Source organism: Manis pentadactyla, chromosome 6 (assembly GCF_030020395.1).
Source record: "Manis pentadactyla isolate mManPen7 chromosome 6, mManPen7.hap1, whole genome shotgun sequence".
NCBI classification, from domain to species: domain Eukaryota; kingdom Metazoa; phylum Chordata; class Mammalia; order Pholidota; family Manidae; genus Manis; species Manis pentadactyla.
This window is the reverse complement of record NC_080024.1, coordinates 34,569,211-34,584,923: the sequence shown is the minus strand read 5'-3', so window position 1 is coordinate 34,584,923 and position 15,713 is coordinate 34,569,211. Positions and strand designations below refer to the sequence as shown.

Sequence of the window (15,713 nt, the reverse complement as noted above, 5' to 3'; positions counted from 1 at the left end):
TCCTACCATTGCTGCATATGAGGTTAAGGAAAACATTTTTTCCCTAAAAGCCAAATAGGTATCTCTGTGTAACTATATAATAATGTTTTTTCAAATAGGATTAATCAATGGATTGCAGCATTTTTAAAGTTGCACACATTATAATGGGGCAAATGCTGTTGTTTTAGATTACATCTGTTATTCCAGAGCTCTGGAACAGGTAAACATTGTTAAATGCCAACAGTATGCAGGAGGCCTCCTTAAGACTCAGTATCAGAGGTAACCCATGTTGCTGGTACCCAGTGAGGCTCCTCCTGAGCCTTCTGAACTTCAGACAACAACTGAGCACATGCATCTTGCAAGTTGTCATTCACAATCATGTGATCAAAAAAATGGCCAAACTGAGTCTCCATTTTTTGAGCTAAATCCTCCATCTCTTGTAGATCTTCATCCTTCAGGAGAAATGGAAAACTATGGATAGCACAGACTGAATAAGAATAGAAATGGTTCTCAGTTTGTTTTGGTGTTACATTCAGTGCAAAGCTATATATAAAAACAGATCAAATAAATATCCTCTATTCTGAACCACAAAATTTGTATTTCTATCTTTAGTTGTAGTTAATGTCTCTCTGATCAAGATTTTGCAAAAGTGAATAATGGTTGGTAAACAGATCCAATACCTTCAACTTCCCATTTGGACTTAAATTATCTTATTCTATTATCTTAAACACTTGAAGCCCTCAAACCATATACAAAAAAAAAAAATTTACTAGTTAAATGTAAGTAACACAAATTTCAAATGAACATTAATCTGATAAGAATGACATTATTTTGCAGAAACAAAATGGCCACTTTCAACATGAGGATAATGTCTATAAATTAGGCATACCTAAATTACCCTTTGCTCCATGACTTAATTTACCTATAATACTGTCTATACTATTATGAAATGTTCATCCAGTGAAGGTCATTTGGCCCTCAGTTGGTACTAATGCATTAAATTCATTGCTATTATTTTCTTATTTGTCCACAACCATTAAAATGTACGACTTGTTGCCAATGCAATCATAAACACAAATACAAATGTAGACACTGAAATCTTGTGGCAGTACTTCTTTACAAGAGACCATATACATGATTCAGAAACAATTTTGTCAATTTGTTTAGATTGTCATATAAATGAGAACACAATCTTAAATTTCTGTAAGACACAGAGAATATCTCCATGGACTCCACTGTCTGAAATGCAAACTGAAGAATAAGACTTTTCTAAGAGTAGTCATTGAAAAAAAATGACGATAAAAATGACAGATAAAGAATAATATAAAAAAATACCTTGTGTTCACTTCTGCAGTACATGTACTAAAATTTGTAAATACAGAGATTAGTGTGGCCCCTATGCAAGGATGATACACAGATTCATGAAGTGTTCCGTATGTTTCGATTTTGCAAGGTGAAACTAACGTTCTGGAGATATGTTTCACAATGTGAACATACTTAACACTACTGAACTGTACAGTTAAAAATGCTTAACATGGTAAGGCTTATATTTTATGTATTTTTTATCACAAAATAAGTGAATACAGTATCTTGATAGGTGACAGTTGGGTGCATTCACATGTAAAAGTTAATTGAGCTGTACACTTAGGTTTATACATCTTGCTGAATGTATATTATGACTTAAATATTTAAGGTGGATTTAATAAAAAAATATGTAACACTGGAAATAAAATCACCTATACTAGGAAGGGTTCACTGATTAATCCCGCCTGGCTTTATCTATCTCTTTAATAATTAAGAGATGGAGGCTCTAGAATCAAAATTCAGCCCTATCATTACCATGACCATTAAATAACATCTTTTATATTAAAAAATGTATATATAAAGATCCCTCATAGAAGACAAGTAGTGATCTGTGGCATCTTACTACATTGAGGGACAGTGACTGCAATGGAGTATGGGGCGGCACTTGATAATATGGGTGAATGTAATGAGCACATTGTTTTTCTTGTGAAACCTTCATAAAAGTGTATATCAATGATACCTTAATAAAAAAAAGATACCTCATATTACAGATAAGATGCATTCACTAGAACATTTTTAAAGCACACTCTCAAGTGTTTACATAAGATCAATAACACATTTTAAATATATCAGGCTTGCATACACCCGATTTCTGTGTGGCTTTGCAAACTGTGGCTTGAGATTCTTTTTTTTAAGCTAGACTTGAAAAAAGAAAAAACATAAGAGTAGCATCATAGCATTTATTAAACGATTTTAATATCTATAAATGATGTCCAATAAAAAGGATAAATGATAAAGGTATTATTCCTTAGAAACAAAAATTATATTCCTTCATACAGGGATGCTATGGAAACAATACACTGATTTGTGACTAGGGAAAAAAAACCAATACATTTATCCATATTCTCTGTAGCTTACCTTGAATTTCATATCCACAAAGTACTCTGTAATTATCTTGGCATTTTTCCGAGATTGCTTCATACAACTCACGTTAGATGGCTTTATAAATATGACATAGGGCTTCAGTTCATGGGTTCTAGCTGCTTGAATACCCTGCACAGAAAAATAAACGCACATTTAAAAACAGAAGTCTTAATTTCCTAGAGTCAACATGAATGCTCTCAAAATCTCTAAGACCAAAACAAGCAATTATTTTTAGCCAGATTATATTCTCAAGTGCCCTCAAGTCCTCATCTCTAAAAAAAAAAAAAAAAAAACACCTCTAATAATTAAGAGATGGAGACTCTAGAATCAAAATTCAGTTCAAATCCTGTCTCTTACTCTTACTAGCCATGACAACCTTACCAAAATCTGACAACAGGATTCTATACATGATCTCTAAAAACAAGGATAAAACATTAGGTCAGTTTTCACCCTCACTTTGTTTCCTCTTACTATCTCACTTGGATACTACTGACATCTTCACACTGTCTACCAGTTTTGACCCAAGTAAGAACAAATATCTTGTTCTGATCCTCTTTAGCACACATGGTATATTTTAAAATAACTGCTGTAAACACAAAGAAAATATAAGTATCATAAAAACTGGAGCTACACATTGTATGTTCTTTATCTTACTTTAACTTACTCATGCTTCATATTGTCTCATGGAGGTAGCTATAGATAAGACACATCTATAGTGAGGTTTCTCCTCACCTCTTGTATAAAGCAACATCTTATTCCCTCCACAAGTTGCCATGATGCCTTTGGGATTAAGGTAAAAATAGGATTCTAACTTTTCTTTACGGCCAGGCTGTCAGTTCTGTTTTTGTGTCTAAGAAGCAATTCTCCCTCCCTACTGAAAGACAAGATACTGGCAATTGATCCCTTGTGTAAGATTCTGGCCCTTAGGTATGGTGGTAGGTAGTCATAACCTTAAAGTGCTAACTTTAAGAGAGAGTGAAATATCTCAACTACCACCTACAGCATGTGCACAAAATAGATGACATTCATTCATTACTTTGGAGAAATTGTAAATATTCCACCACAGACCCACCTGAGGCTCTAAGTCCATGACACAGATCTTTCCTTCATCAAGGACCACTTTAACAGCATCCACACTGGTGCCATACAAGTGGCCTTTGTACTCACCATACTCGAGCATCCTGCAAGGGTGGCACAAGGAAAACAAGAACTCTTTCTACAAGTAAAATATTAGGAGCAGTAGCATGAAGATAAACTCCAGCAAAATAGGATCTAAATTTGTGGACTTTGCTAGCACTGAAACAATTAGTGGATATTTGACAGGAGAAAAAAACATTAGGAGATCTAGGACTTAACTACTTCTCCAAATTCTCTAAAATCTGTAAGGCAATTCCTCTCCCTCTTTGAACCCAACAAGTTGGTGTATCAGTATATCAATTTACATTTCCTTGCTTAACTCTTCAGAAACAAGAGTAATTACCCCAAGAAGCTTTGAATAATGCATAAAAATAGGGAATCTATTTGGAATGTAAAACAATCAGGGTTGAGAATCAGATTCTGATTACCTGTCTAGCTTACCTGTGACTGTACATGAGGCTTTCAAATGTTTCCTTTGACACATAGTGATACTCACGCCCATCCATTTCATAACTCTTTTTGGAACGAGTAGTGTCTATCAAAAAATGGAATTTTTGAAAAGGTTTTAGAATCTTCAAAATGTTTTGATTTATTACAATATGTATTTAGGTAAAAATGTCCAATCAAAATAAATAACTGAGTAAACAGATAAGTAAATAAAATGCTAGAACCAAAAAGAGGAAGTCTGAATTGGTGAGAAAGGAAGTAGAAGTTCTCATATAAAAAATCAGTTAATTCTAAACCTTTATTAAATACTCCTGGTTTAGATAGTGAGGCCCTAAGGGAACACCCACTCTTACTTCAAAACAGGCACTAGTGAATTATGAGTGAGCCCTAAGATGCCTAAAGGACTCTGGGGAGCAATTCCAGCAATATCTTATGTTTGGATAGTACACTTCCAGAGATCTCATGTCATCCTTTACACCCATAGCTAGGTGAAATATTATTATCCGTAGTTTACTGATAAGTAACTAAAAACTTTAGAGAATAACTGACTCGCTCATGTACGTCAGACTAATGAAAAGCCAAATTGACAAGAACAGAGGCGTTCTGACTCCTCCTGGACTAACATTTTCTGCCACACAAGAGTGTCTCAGATTTTAAATGGAGAAAGCTCATGACAGTCTGTGTTCTTGCCTACATACATTAATATCCAAGTGAGATGGTTGATTAGTTTTAGAAATCTCCAGAAGAGAAAGATTCATGGAGTCTGGATTCAGCCCAGTTCTTTGATATGACCATGTTGATTATAGATTCTTCAATTTAAATAGCACCTGGTTTAGAACATAGGAGTTCACTGAATACCTAAAAGTGATTCATTGTTTGCTCACTCATTTATTCAACTAATGTGTAATGAGGGCCTATGTTCTAGCTATCATATTAGGTTCTTAGAACACAAAGATGAATAAGACAGAGTTCCAGCCTGTGTCCCATGTACTGTATATTGGAAAGCTACTAGTCCCTTAACCTACATTACAACAAATTCCCCCTATTCATAAAAAGTTTGTGCATTTGCATCTCACAAAGTCTGAGGATGAAATAGGTCAATGCCTGATGATATCATTACATGGACATGACCAAGTAAGAGCTTGAAACAGGCCATAAATAATAAAAGGAGTTGTGAACATTTAAGAGGCTCAAAAAGCAAATGTCATCTGGGGGTCATTTTTGTTTTTTCATTATGCAAGCCTCTTTACAGATCCTTAGAGTGCCTACAGTTAGGCTACTTCTATAGCTTTGTACTGAAAAAAACTGCAGTAAAACACTAACACTCAGGTCATAGCAAATTATGTTAACATAAACCTAAATTGACCCCTTCTCCTTGGCTTCTACTGGACTATATTTTACGTGTAGGATAAAGTCTGTGAATTCATACGTAACTCAAGGTTGGACTTTCAGGGGTTTCCCTAAGTTTCTGTCTCTTGCATGGACAACAGGAAGCACCTACACACTCTTCCTACCATAGATTTATTTCTACTCACAGATTCATATAAAATTATATGTGCATATATTAAAAATTTTTAATTAAAAAAGAGAGATAAGGCATTTGAAGAGCCAAGCACAGTGCTGGGAAGATGGTAAGAACTGAATGAATGTTAGCTGTTATAAATATGAGTTTTATATTCATAAATACTAGCTTTCCTGAAAGGAACTATCATTAAGAAATAGAAAAAGGTCACCTTTTAAAAGTCTAGCTAGCTAGATGCCAGCAAATCAGTTCCCTCTATTAAGAGAAATATAGTTATAAATATGAAGGACTATCCCTTGTGTCTTATGTTTTTACAACAGAGATGGTATGACATAAGTGAGATCAGTGTGTCTGCAAAGGCACAAAAAATTTTACCAGAACATGAACTGCTATGAAAGAAAAATTAAACATACGTGGCACAGCACTTTGAAAGCAGTTAGGATTAAGTTCAATGAGTTGTCTCCTCAGTTCATTTACTCCAACACCAGAAGGTCCTAAACATGAAAAGTCACATACAGAAATCATTAGATGTGGACAAATAGAATTTTGTGGTGCAATCATCCTTTCAGTCCTTCTATTGAAGGAACTTGGGAGCAAACGTTTTTAGGGAAATTATATTGCTTCTCTTCCTACAAATTGGAACTACAGAAAACTCTTAGGAATTTTCCTGGTTACCCAGAGAATAACGCATACTTCTTCAACATTCATAAATGAGCTGGGGAATTGCAGTAAACTGTTACCCCCACAATCTATCTCATCTTGGACACTGTGAGCATTCTCTGGCCTCGTTTCAGATAATCGGAGACACCCTGGCTTTCTTTTTCAAATGAAGTTTCTATCATGTCACAGCCCAGAAATCAGCCTCCACCCTTGCAGGTCTTGTGACTTGTAGAAGTCAGGAGCCCATTTCTTGACAGGAGGTTGAGTCACCTCCCCCCACGTGCAACAGAGGCAGGCCTGACATTCAGTTACACCGGGTCCATGCTTAGGATACCATGCTAGGTTGAATGCTCTTCTTTTGCCACCTTGAAGTCTTAATCTTAATCACTTTCTAACAAGAGGCCCTTGTTATTCATTTTTCACCGGGCCCTGCAAATTATGATCCTGGTAGCTCGTCCTGGCTGTAAGGCATATTGTACTGTTCTGCGGGGGCCTGAGCCCCTGATCACAACTGGAATACACAAGAAGATGGCAGTCAGAGGTAAGTCATTACAGCTGCAGGGACCAGCTTTGCAGAGATCTTGGTCTCCAAAGCAGGTCACCCTAGCACTATCTGCCATATTCTTTAGTACCAAAGATACAGTCCAGAAGATTTTTAGACACTTTTCTAAAAGAGATGGTTACAAATTTCTTAGGGAAATGGGTCTTGAGGATTTTTATTTCTAATACAGACTAATGATCCAATCTGGGGGATTGGATTTCATCTCTGCTTACAGAACAAATTCTAAACACACACACAAAAAAAATCTGTCATAACCTCATCATAATACAACTTGTGATTACCCAAGTTCATATACACCATGGCACACCGCATTTAACTGCAGGAAATAAAAGCGCAATACAACAGTTTTAAAAATAAACATACACATATAAAACAGGCTTTTTTAAGGCCTTCATATGGGGACTCCTGCTGAAGAGTTCTACTTTTACCACTACTCCCAACGCACAACTATCGAATCTAGAAGGAAAACGTCACCGCGCACGAGGAGGGGCTGCCCGCAGGGACGCACCCACGAGCACTACGAGGCGGTGTTTGTCCGAAGGGCGGCGCTGGTAGCTCACCACCTCCTCGTAAGGGGCGCGCGGGGCACCGCCGCCGCTGGGGGCGCAGGACACACTGGCGCGCGGCCGGCTGAGGTGAGCCCTCCGGCGACAGAGGCGCATGCTGCGGCGGAAGCCCGCTGGGGAGGGAACGCAAGAGCCAGGGCGGGAGACATTACTTCTCACTTTAGGCTTGACGGAGCGTGCGTGACTGTGCTGACAAAATGCTAATTAATACCGTTATGTCTCTGAAGGGAGGAAATAGGAAGCAATATGAAGGAAAAATGCCCAAACCCCCCTTCTGTGACCGCTAAGTAGCACCCGGCGCCCACTGTGCGCGGGACATAGTATCAGATGCCGGGGATGTACTGATCAACGAAATCAAGCCTATTTCGGCGTGAAATTTACATTTTAGGGAGGAGGAGAGACAAAAACACATGCGTAGGGGAAGGGTTAGTGGACAGAGTGACAGGGATGCTTCTTCAGTTGGGCAGCTCACTTGAAGTGTCTCTGAAAAATGATGATGAGCAGATGTCTGAATGAAGCCATGGTGTCAGGTGTGGAGGCGTCTGGGGGAGAAGCAACCCAGGCTGAGGGAACAGCAACAGCAAAGGTGAAGAGAAAGGAGGGTGCTTGGAGGGTCTGTGGAGGGGCAGGCCGGCTGAGCAGCTGTTGGGTAGTAAGCGGTAGGGAGGGTGTAAGAGATGGGGTTGGAGAGGTAGTGGGAGGGGCCCCACAGGGGCTCAGCAAAGTGTGGGGTTGGGGTCAGCGTGGGATGGGGTGTCATTGGGAGACGTGTGGGACATGATTTAAGTTTCTGGAGACTTCCTCTGGTTGCTGTGGGGAGGATGTAAACTGAGGGGCACTAAGTGCAGGTGCAGGGGCTACCGCAGTGACCCAGATGAGGGAAGATAGTGGCTCAGGCCAGGTGGAAACAGCAGAGCCAGCTCATAACTCACATTTTTTAGATGGATACACAGACACAGGCAGGCTGGCAGTTGATCACAACTGTGTGATCCACAGAATTGGACATCTTAGTTGTGATTTCCAAACTCCTTGAATCCTGCTTAATCTGCCTACAGAATCACAGGGCTTTCTGGTATTTTTTGAGCTGTTCCCAAGTTTACTTAGTAGATATGGCTAGGGACTAAGTGTGCATATATAAACACACACACACTTACCTCTATATCTGTATCTCTATATGTTGAAAACCGTGAGTTCACACCAACACCTACACTATGTTAGTTCAACATTACAGGATTAATTCTAGCCACACACGCACCCACCCCTTTCCATAACAGTGAGAAACCTGGCTCTTATTGTCAGTACATTTACTTACTGTACCAATCAAGAGCACCTGTACAGGATGGGCAAATGAGCAGTATCTGCAGCCTGGCAGAAAGTGTGTGTTAGAGCCCGAGCTAGACGGAGACCATCTCTGCAGAGTCTGTGACGTCGCAGAGCCCAGTGATGGCAGCTGCCCGTCTCACTTCACTCTGGCTCTGACAACCTGCATCCGGTCGCCGTCATCCCCTGCAGAGGGGCCCTCCTCAACCTGCTCCGGCTCTGACACCCCACCTAGGATGCTTCTTCCCCACCTTGCTGCAGATGCCTACTGTGTTCAGCCTGCTTAATGGCTTTGGAGCTGAATCATTCTGGAAGTGATGCAGAAAGGTGGTTCCACGTTTTTTTAAATCTCCTTCGATGATTCCAGGGTGCATCCAGGCCTGGGAACCCACATTCTACTTTACAGAGCCTGTGGCCCTGCTGTTCTCCCAATCTCTCATGGAGGAGGAAGCCTGGTGTGGTTGTTAATGAGTGTTGCCTGGTCCCTCAGAAAGCTCTGCCCAGTTAACAGATCATGGAAATGTGGCCATAAAAACTAAGTCAGAGAATTGGTCTCTTTAGAATAAGATAAATATGTTATGGAAGAGTCTGAAAGAAAACAAAAGATGTGTTTTATGAATAAGAAAGAAGTAGCTGGTGGAAACCAGATGAACTACTATGAATGAACAGTACATCAAAGTATTGAACAAAATAAATAAATAAATGTAAGATAGAGGGAAATCAGAACAAGCAACAAGTTTAGAAACAAAAGAAGCTTTCACAACAGTGTCAGGCTGATATAATCTAGCAATATAACTTAGCTAAGACTCACCTGTTATTAATCATCACCTACCGATAAAGAACTTCTGACCATAGCCAACAAATTCCTCCTTGTCTGAAACACAGAGAATGGCAGAAACAGAATACATGGAGGAGGACAAATTTACTTAGAATAGATGCATGAAATTATCTTCAGATCTTCAAGTGACACTATTTCAGTAGATGGCAGCACAACTGAATTTATCCTTGAGTGGCTTATTGAAGAATGTCCTAGTACTTTCCTTCCTATCACATGCAATGAACTATACAGAAACACTGCAGAATTTTAGCAATCCACTGAAGTTATAAGAAAGATATTGAGTCACAGTGAAAACATAAAATTAGGTATATGTTTTTTTTTACCATGCCCAAAGAAAACTGATTTTGAAGAAGGAAATAGATACACTGGCTCTGGCTTTAACTTATAGATAGGGTGCTCTGCAGATCCTATAATTAATTTCTTTGTTAGAGATGTTTTATTTTCTCCCTTATAAAATGGTTTATTCTGTATAAAATTAGTGTTTTGCTCTATGACTGCGAATTATTTCTGACTGTCCAGGAAATCTGAGAGCAAAAGTGAGAGAAATTGTGTCCAGCAGGTCTGAAACATTTAGAGCTTAGAGCTTATTTAAATTCTTGTCTCTTCTTTCACTGGGGTCTCAGAAAAGTTGTTATAAACTCCAGGAGAAAAGTTATAAAAATATCATTTCCAAATTACTTTTTACTGATCTACATTCCTTTTCACTTCAACAACTCTGTTCTGATTATTAAAATACTACATGAAAAACATTTGTTCATTGAATGAACTGACATATACAGCCTTTTTTTCTTAACTTTTTTTTTAAACACACATTTTAAAATATAAAGAAAACATATCAATACTAATTTAATCTTCTGGTAAATAAGCACATTTTTCTAATGAAACCATGTCAATAAGTTTAAAAGGACATGTTGACTTAGGGATATATTCATAAAGCTTAACTACTTTCATTGTTCATTTTTAATTATTTTCTATGAAACTTAGTATCTCATTATTGATTTCACCCTTCAAATATGGTGTCTTATCTTAAAATGTATCCTGTCAAGCATTCACACTGAGGCACTGAAGGATCTTGAATATAGCTCTATTTGACTTACTCGGGAACTAAAAATAAACAATTACCTTCTGAAAGTTCCTCTGGATATTTGGGTAAGTGAAGAAACAGACATGAAAAAGTTAAGCCTTTAAGAAGATCAAGTTGGCCATCAAATAAAGACAAATGACAAAAGTGAGGCATTGATGTCACCCTCAGAAAGTTGTAACCAGGGTAAGACCTGGCAAGGCCCACAGCTGGGACTCAGAAACTCATCGGACCGACTGCAACTCAGAGGACAGTAAGTTGCTCTGCAAGTTGCTTATCTAGACTGCCTGGAGGCTTTTTTATCCTGCACACTCCTCCCTACTTAGTTGGCACAAACTGAGGCCTGAAAGAAATTATAGGAAGGCAACAGACTTGAGCCTCCTCTCTCCTCTGCCAGATGCCATGTTGCTGCAGGCCCAGGAGGAGAAGGGCATGGTGGGAGGGGCACTGGGGTAGGCGGGCAGCAGCCTCTGGGCTGATGTCTGCACTCCTTACCCCTCCCTGGGTCCTGTCACACATTTCCATCTCCAGCTGGCCCCTTAAAGACAGGTGGAACTGAACACAAAGCATACTGTTTTCTTTGTTTTCTAGACATCTTGAAACAATCATCTTTCCTGTTGGTTTTTTTGAATGGCATTCCGAATTAGGCTACACCACCACCTCCCAGAGAAATTCAAGAAGGTCACATGAGACTTCAGAGAAGACTTGAGACCAAAACTGAGGAAATTAACTGCCCATTAAGTGCTTTAAGTAACAGAATAAAGCATCATGAATGAACATCCAGAGCTGTTTACTTGTTTGGTGTTAAGTGCTCCTTAATTGAGCTCCTAAGTGAGCCAGGTTTGGAATATACTTGGAGTTCTCACTCTTTCAACTAAGGTGAGTCCTGAAGGGGAGCTTCACAGTGACTAAAGGCAGCTTCGTGCTTTCCTCTGTGGTGCTGTTATTAGAGAACAGCTACAAAATGCCCTTTGGGAACAAGAGTTCACAATAATGCTAGCTTAACATTCAAGTAACACTTACATTCTAAGCATACTACCTATATAAATAATTTTTCCTACTTTAGATATGGGGCAACTGAAGGGCAAAAAGGTGAAGTAGCAGAGGACCCAGCTAGTGAGGAGTGGACCAGGAATTGTACTTGGACAGCCTGGCCCCCGTCCTTGGCCTTAACTACTTCACAACTCCGCCTGTCCTCTCACAGGCGCCACAGATACTTGAGCCCCAGCCCCAGCTTTAGCATGCTGAGTGTTGTCCAGTGAAATTGTGAGCTGAACAAAGCAAAGAAGGATGACTATAATCCAGAGGAATTAAAAGCTAAACCAGTCCCAAACATTGAGTCAAGTGTAGATACCCCTAACAGGCCAACTATCTTACTGAAAATAGGAAGTTTTGAAAGAACATAAATGGTAAATAGATAATTTAGGGGAGTAATTTCAACTCCACCTGTCTCAATGCCATTGTTTTTATAACCCACATGCATTGCAATCTCTACTTTTATGTAATGTGTCATTAATAACAAATAACATATTAAAGAAAAAGAAAATAATTGGTTCAGAATAGGCAACTCACTTTCCAGTTTATTTACCAGAGTAGTTTATTCCAGTGTGGAGTAGACAAAATGTGTGGCATCAATTATTCAATAATTGCAGGGCAATGCCTTCATTCTGTTAAAATGTCTCTCTCCATAATGACTGTCCTCTAAACCATTGAGCTTTTTGTTTTGTCTTGCAAAAACTTACATCACTACTGTGCATTAAAGGACTACTCATTTATATTATTTTCGTAATGCATTTTGCCTGGCAGGACATTGAAAAGCTACTGCAGGGTAGTCTCACACACTGCAGGACAAACAGAATTTCTCATTCCCACCAATGGAGGGCCAGTAGTGCTACCATCAGTGTAACAATAAAAAAAAGCCCCCACAGAATCCCAAAATGCCCTTAATGAAAGGCACTAGTTAAGGTGAAGTTTACAATATCTCAACTGTACTGCTGAGATATTGAAACAATATTGCATCACATCCCTAAATATGTATTTAAATTATATCAAAATTTGGGATACACTTTTAAAAATCAGTATCAAATACTCATCTTCTACTTACCAGATTCAAATGTTTCTTCATCTATGATTTCCCATGGAGGTAAAAAACCAGAAGTGTCATTATAGTACAATACTAAGTTGATATTTTAACAATCTAATTCCCTGACCCTATATAAGCCTTCAATAAGATATATGATATTAAGCAGTTGGGCTATGATGGTATGTTGGGGTGCTGCAGGAGCTTAAAAGAAATAAATAAAATACAAAATGGAACATACAAAATAAAAAAGAGGCTCAGAGAGAAGGGAAAAGTGAAATGATGCAGGAAACTCCAATAGATCGTCAGGTATTGCACAGATTTACTGTGAGAGACCTTGCAGATACAGGTGGGAAGTGCCCTGTCTGAAGATTTGCAGTTTCACAAGCCAGGGGACTGGCAAGGAGAATGAGTATATGAATGATTTGTTTGGGTAGGCTTGCTTAGGCGACTGGGAAAGATTTTATATAAATCAACTTTCTCACCAGTTAAGACAACTCTTCCTACTGTTTTGAAGACATATTTAGGATTAAGAAACTATAATTTATTTGGAGAGCAATCTGAAATACATAAGCAACATTACCAGGGCCCACATCCTTGGCTCATACAATGCTGCATCAGAGGTATACTCACACGTGTGACATGTTACATTCAAAAGCCATTCATTGTAACATTGTTTATGATAGGAAAGACTGGGCATAACTCAGATGTCTACCAAGAAGCGATTATAAAAATGCACAATAACTTTTTTAACCAATTAACTGTTTCAAAAAATAATAATAAAAGGCTCCTTATCATACCAAGATGGATTTATCTCCAAGGTCTATAATGTTAAGTAAAAAAAACAGGATTAAAACAGCATGTATCTTGCACCATAAAAAAAAGTTTTAAAAAATATAAGATGTTTAAAAAGAAAATGTGAGGATGAGGGTGGAGGAGAGGAGAAAATATATACATCATGGCTTTTATATGCACAGAATATGTCTGGAGGGATATGGAAGAAATGGAGAGCAATTATTGCCTCAAGAAAGAAAATTGAGTAGGGGACCCAGTAAAGACAAGAAATTTTTACTGAATATACTTTGTAGTTTTCTGAATTTGGGAATATATGAATGTATTATGTAATAAAAACTTTTAATTAAAATTATAGAACAGAAATGAGTTTAAACAACAGAATGTATACTTGGTAAAATAAAGATAGTATCAACATTATTCTGTAGTTGCTGTGGGAAGAATATGTGAATCTTTGAAATACCCACTATTGAAGGATTTCGTATGATTCTTTAATTTCTAAAAACTAGATTAACCCATAAAGCCAAGACAAATTCACCTGTTAGACTAAAGACTCTCAAACTAGTCTCCCAATAAAACCCTAGTGATTCTTGAGCCAACCTTAGATCTGTCATGAAATTTGAAAAATCTTTTCCAATTCACAAATAACTTTACATATAAAATGTAAAAAATATTTCATGTTTCTCAAAAATTTGGAGCCAATGCTACTTACCTGTACTACAATCTATCAGAAGATGGTATCAGACAATAACAAGATATGTATTCTTTTAAAATTTGATATCTCAATATTTCATGTTTCACAAAGAGCAGGGTGGTTTCAAGATTTCCACCTGAATGTTACTGATGTAACATCTATGTATTCCTGTGATCATTTCCATGATACTGCTTTCTAGAACACTTTCTGGAAGGTTGACTTGGAACCTGAAGACATTCCCACAGCTGTATATCTCATGCAAGTGACAGATCCACAGAAAAGGATGAGGTGGGGGATTAACTTTACACATTTCTTCCAGAGGAAAAGCTGTGGCCCCGTTTGGCCAACTCTGCATCAGAAAATCTATAGCTGAAGTACTTCATATTTCTTCTGGTGGTAAATCTATCAAGAGGAAATGTTACCTGCTTCCACACATTTCTCATCAATCTTCATGTCATCTTCTGTGATAGATAGAAAAGAAAAAATAGACCTTAAAATGTATTAGTATCACAAACTAAATTCCCAATGGATAGACTTATGTCCATAAAAGACCACCTTATAATTAATAATGTTGTTCTTACAACTCTTGATCACTGAGAGTGATCCATATTTAATATGGACTCCACCATATTAAATGAAAATTTTTGGTATGGAAGGCTATGTAACATAAAATGGTTAAAGTTTTAAAAGCATATGTTTTTGAATGCTGGACAAATTAGTTTACCTCTAAGCCTCAGTTTTCTATCTATAAATGGGAATAGGAATAATAACTACCATACAGGATAGGAGTAAGTGAGATAATGTATGAAAAGCTCAGGCATATGGTAAGTGCTTAATAAATGCTTACTATTTTTACCTTTAGCTGGAATATATATAAAAAAATAAGAGAATACAACTTCCATTTTAATTTTTTTATCAGAATAAAGTTGATAGAAAATGTTATATTGGTTTCAGACGTACAACAGTGACTCAATTATATACATTATTAGTTGCTTGCCAGAGTAAGTATAGTCTAGTCACCCTATCACCATACAAAGATATCACAGTGTCATTGGTTATATTCTCTATGATGTACTACCATTCTTATGACCAATTTATTTTACAGTTTTTAGTTTGTGCCTCTTTATTCCCTTCATCTATTCCACCCATTCCCCCTCCCCTCCCTATGGTAACCAACAGTCTATTGTCAATATTTATGGGTCTACTTCTTTTTTGTTTTGTTTTTCAGATTCCACATGTAAGTGAAATCATATGGTATTTGTCTTTCACTGCCTGGCTTATTTCATTTAGCATGATACCCTCAAGGTCCATCCATATTGTTGGAAATAGAGAGATTTCCTTCTTTTTTATGGCTGTGTAATATTTCACTGTGTAAATGTACCACGTATTCTTTATACATTCATCTATTGATGGGCACTTGGGATGCTTCCATATTTTAGCTATTGCAAATAATGCTGCATTGAACATAGGTGTGCATGTATCTTTTTGAATTAGTGATTTTATTTTCTTTGGGTAAATCCCCAGAAGTGGAATTACTGGGTTGTATGGTATTTCTATTTGTTTTTTTTTTTGAGGAACCTCCATACT

The 15,713-nt window shown here is 37.7% G+C and overlaps 1 protein-coding gene and 1 non-coding gene across 2 annotated transcripts in view; one reads left to right on the top strand and one right to left on the bottom strand.

Annotated features, from left to right (window-relative positions):
- Positions 1-239: 239 nt before the first annotated feature.
- MPP4 (MAGUK p55 scaffold protein 4) overlaps positions 240-15,713 on the bottom strand; it is a 36,908-nt gene continuing 21,434 nt past the window's right edge. The window contains exons 12-21 of the mRNA XM_036927912.2: positions 14,549-14,587; positions 12,665-12,685; positions 10,602-10,616; positions 9,474-9,515; positions 7,264-7,434; positions 5,947-6,027; positions 4,006-4,099; positions 3,500-3,608; positions 2,422-2,556; positions 240-431 (exon numbers count right to left, since the gene is read on the bottom strand). Of these exons, the coding sequence (XP_036783807.2) occupies positions 240-431; positions 2,422-2,556; positions 3,500-3,608; positions 4,006-4,099; positions 5,947-6,027; positions 7,264-7,434; positions 9,474-9,515; positions 10,602-10,616; positions 12,665-12,685; positions 14,549-14,587 (899 nt within the window). The remainder of the gene's footprint in view (positions 432-2,421; positions 2,557-3,499; positions 3,609-4,005; positions 4,100-5,946; positions 6,028-7,263; positions 7,435-9,473; positions 9,516-10,601; positions 10,617-12,664; positions 12,686-14,548; positions 14,588-15,713) is intronic.
- LOC118933634 (U6 spliceosomal RNA) lies at positions 1,318-1,420 on the top strand. Its single transcript, XR_005033201.1, has one exon. It is a non-coding gene; the product is annotated as a U6 spliceosomal RNA (small nuclear RNA).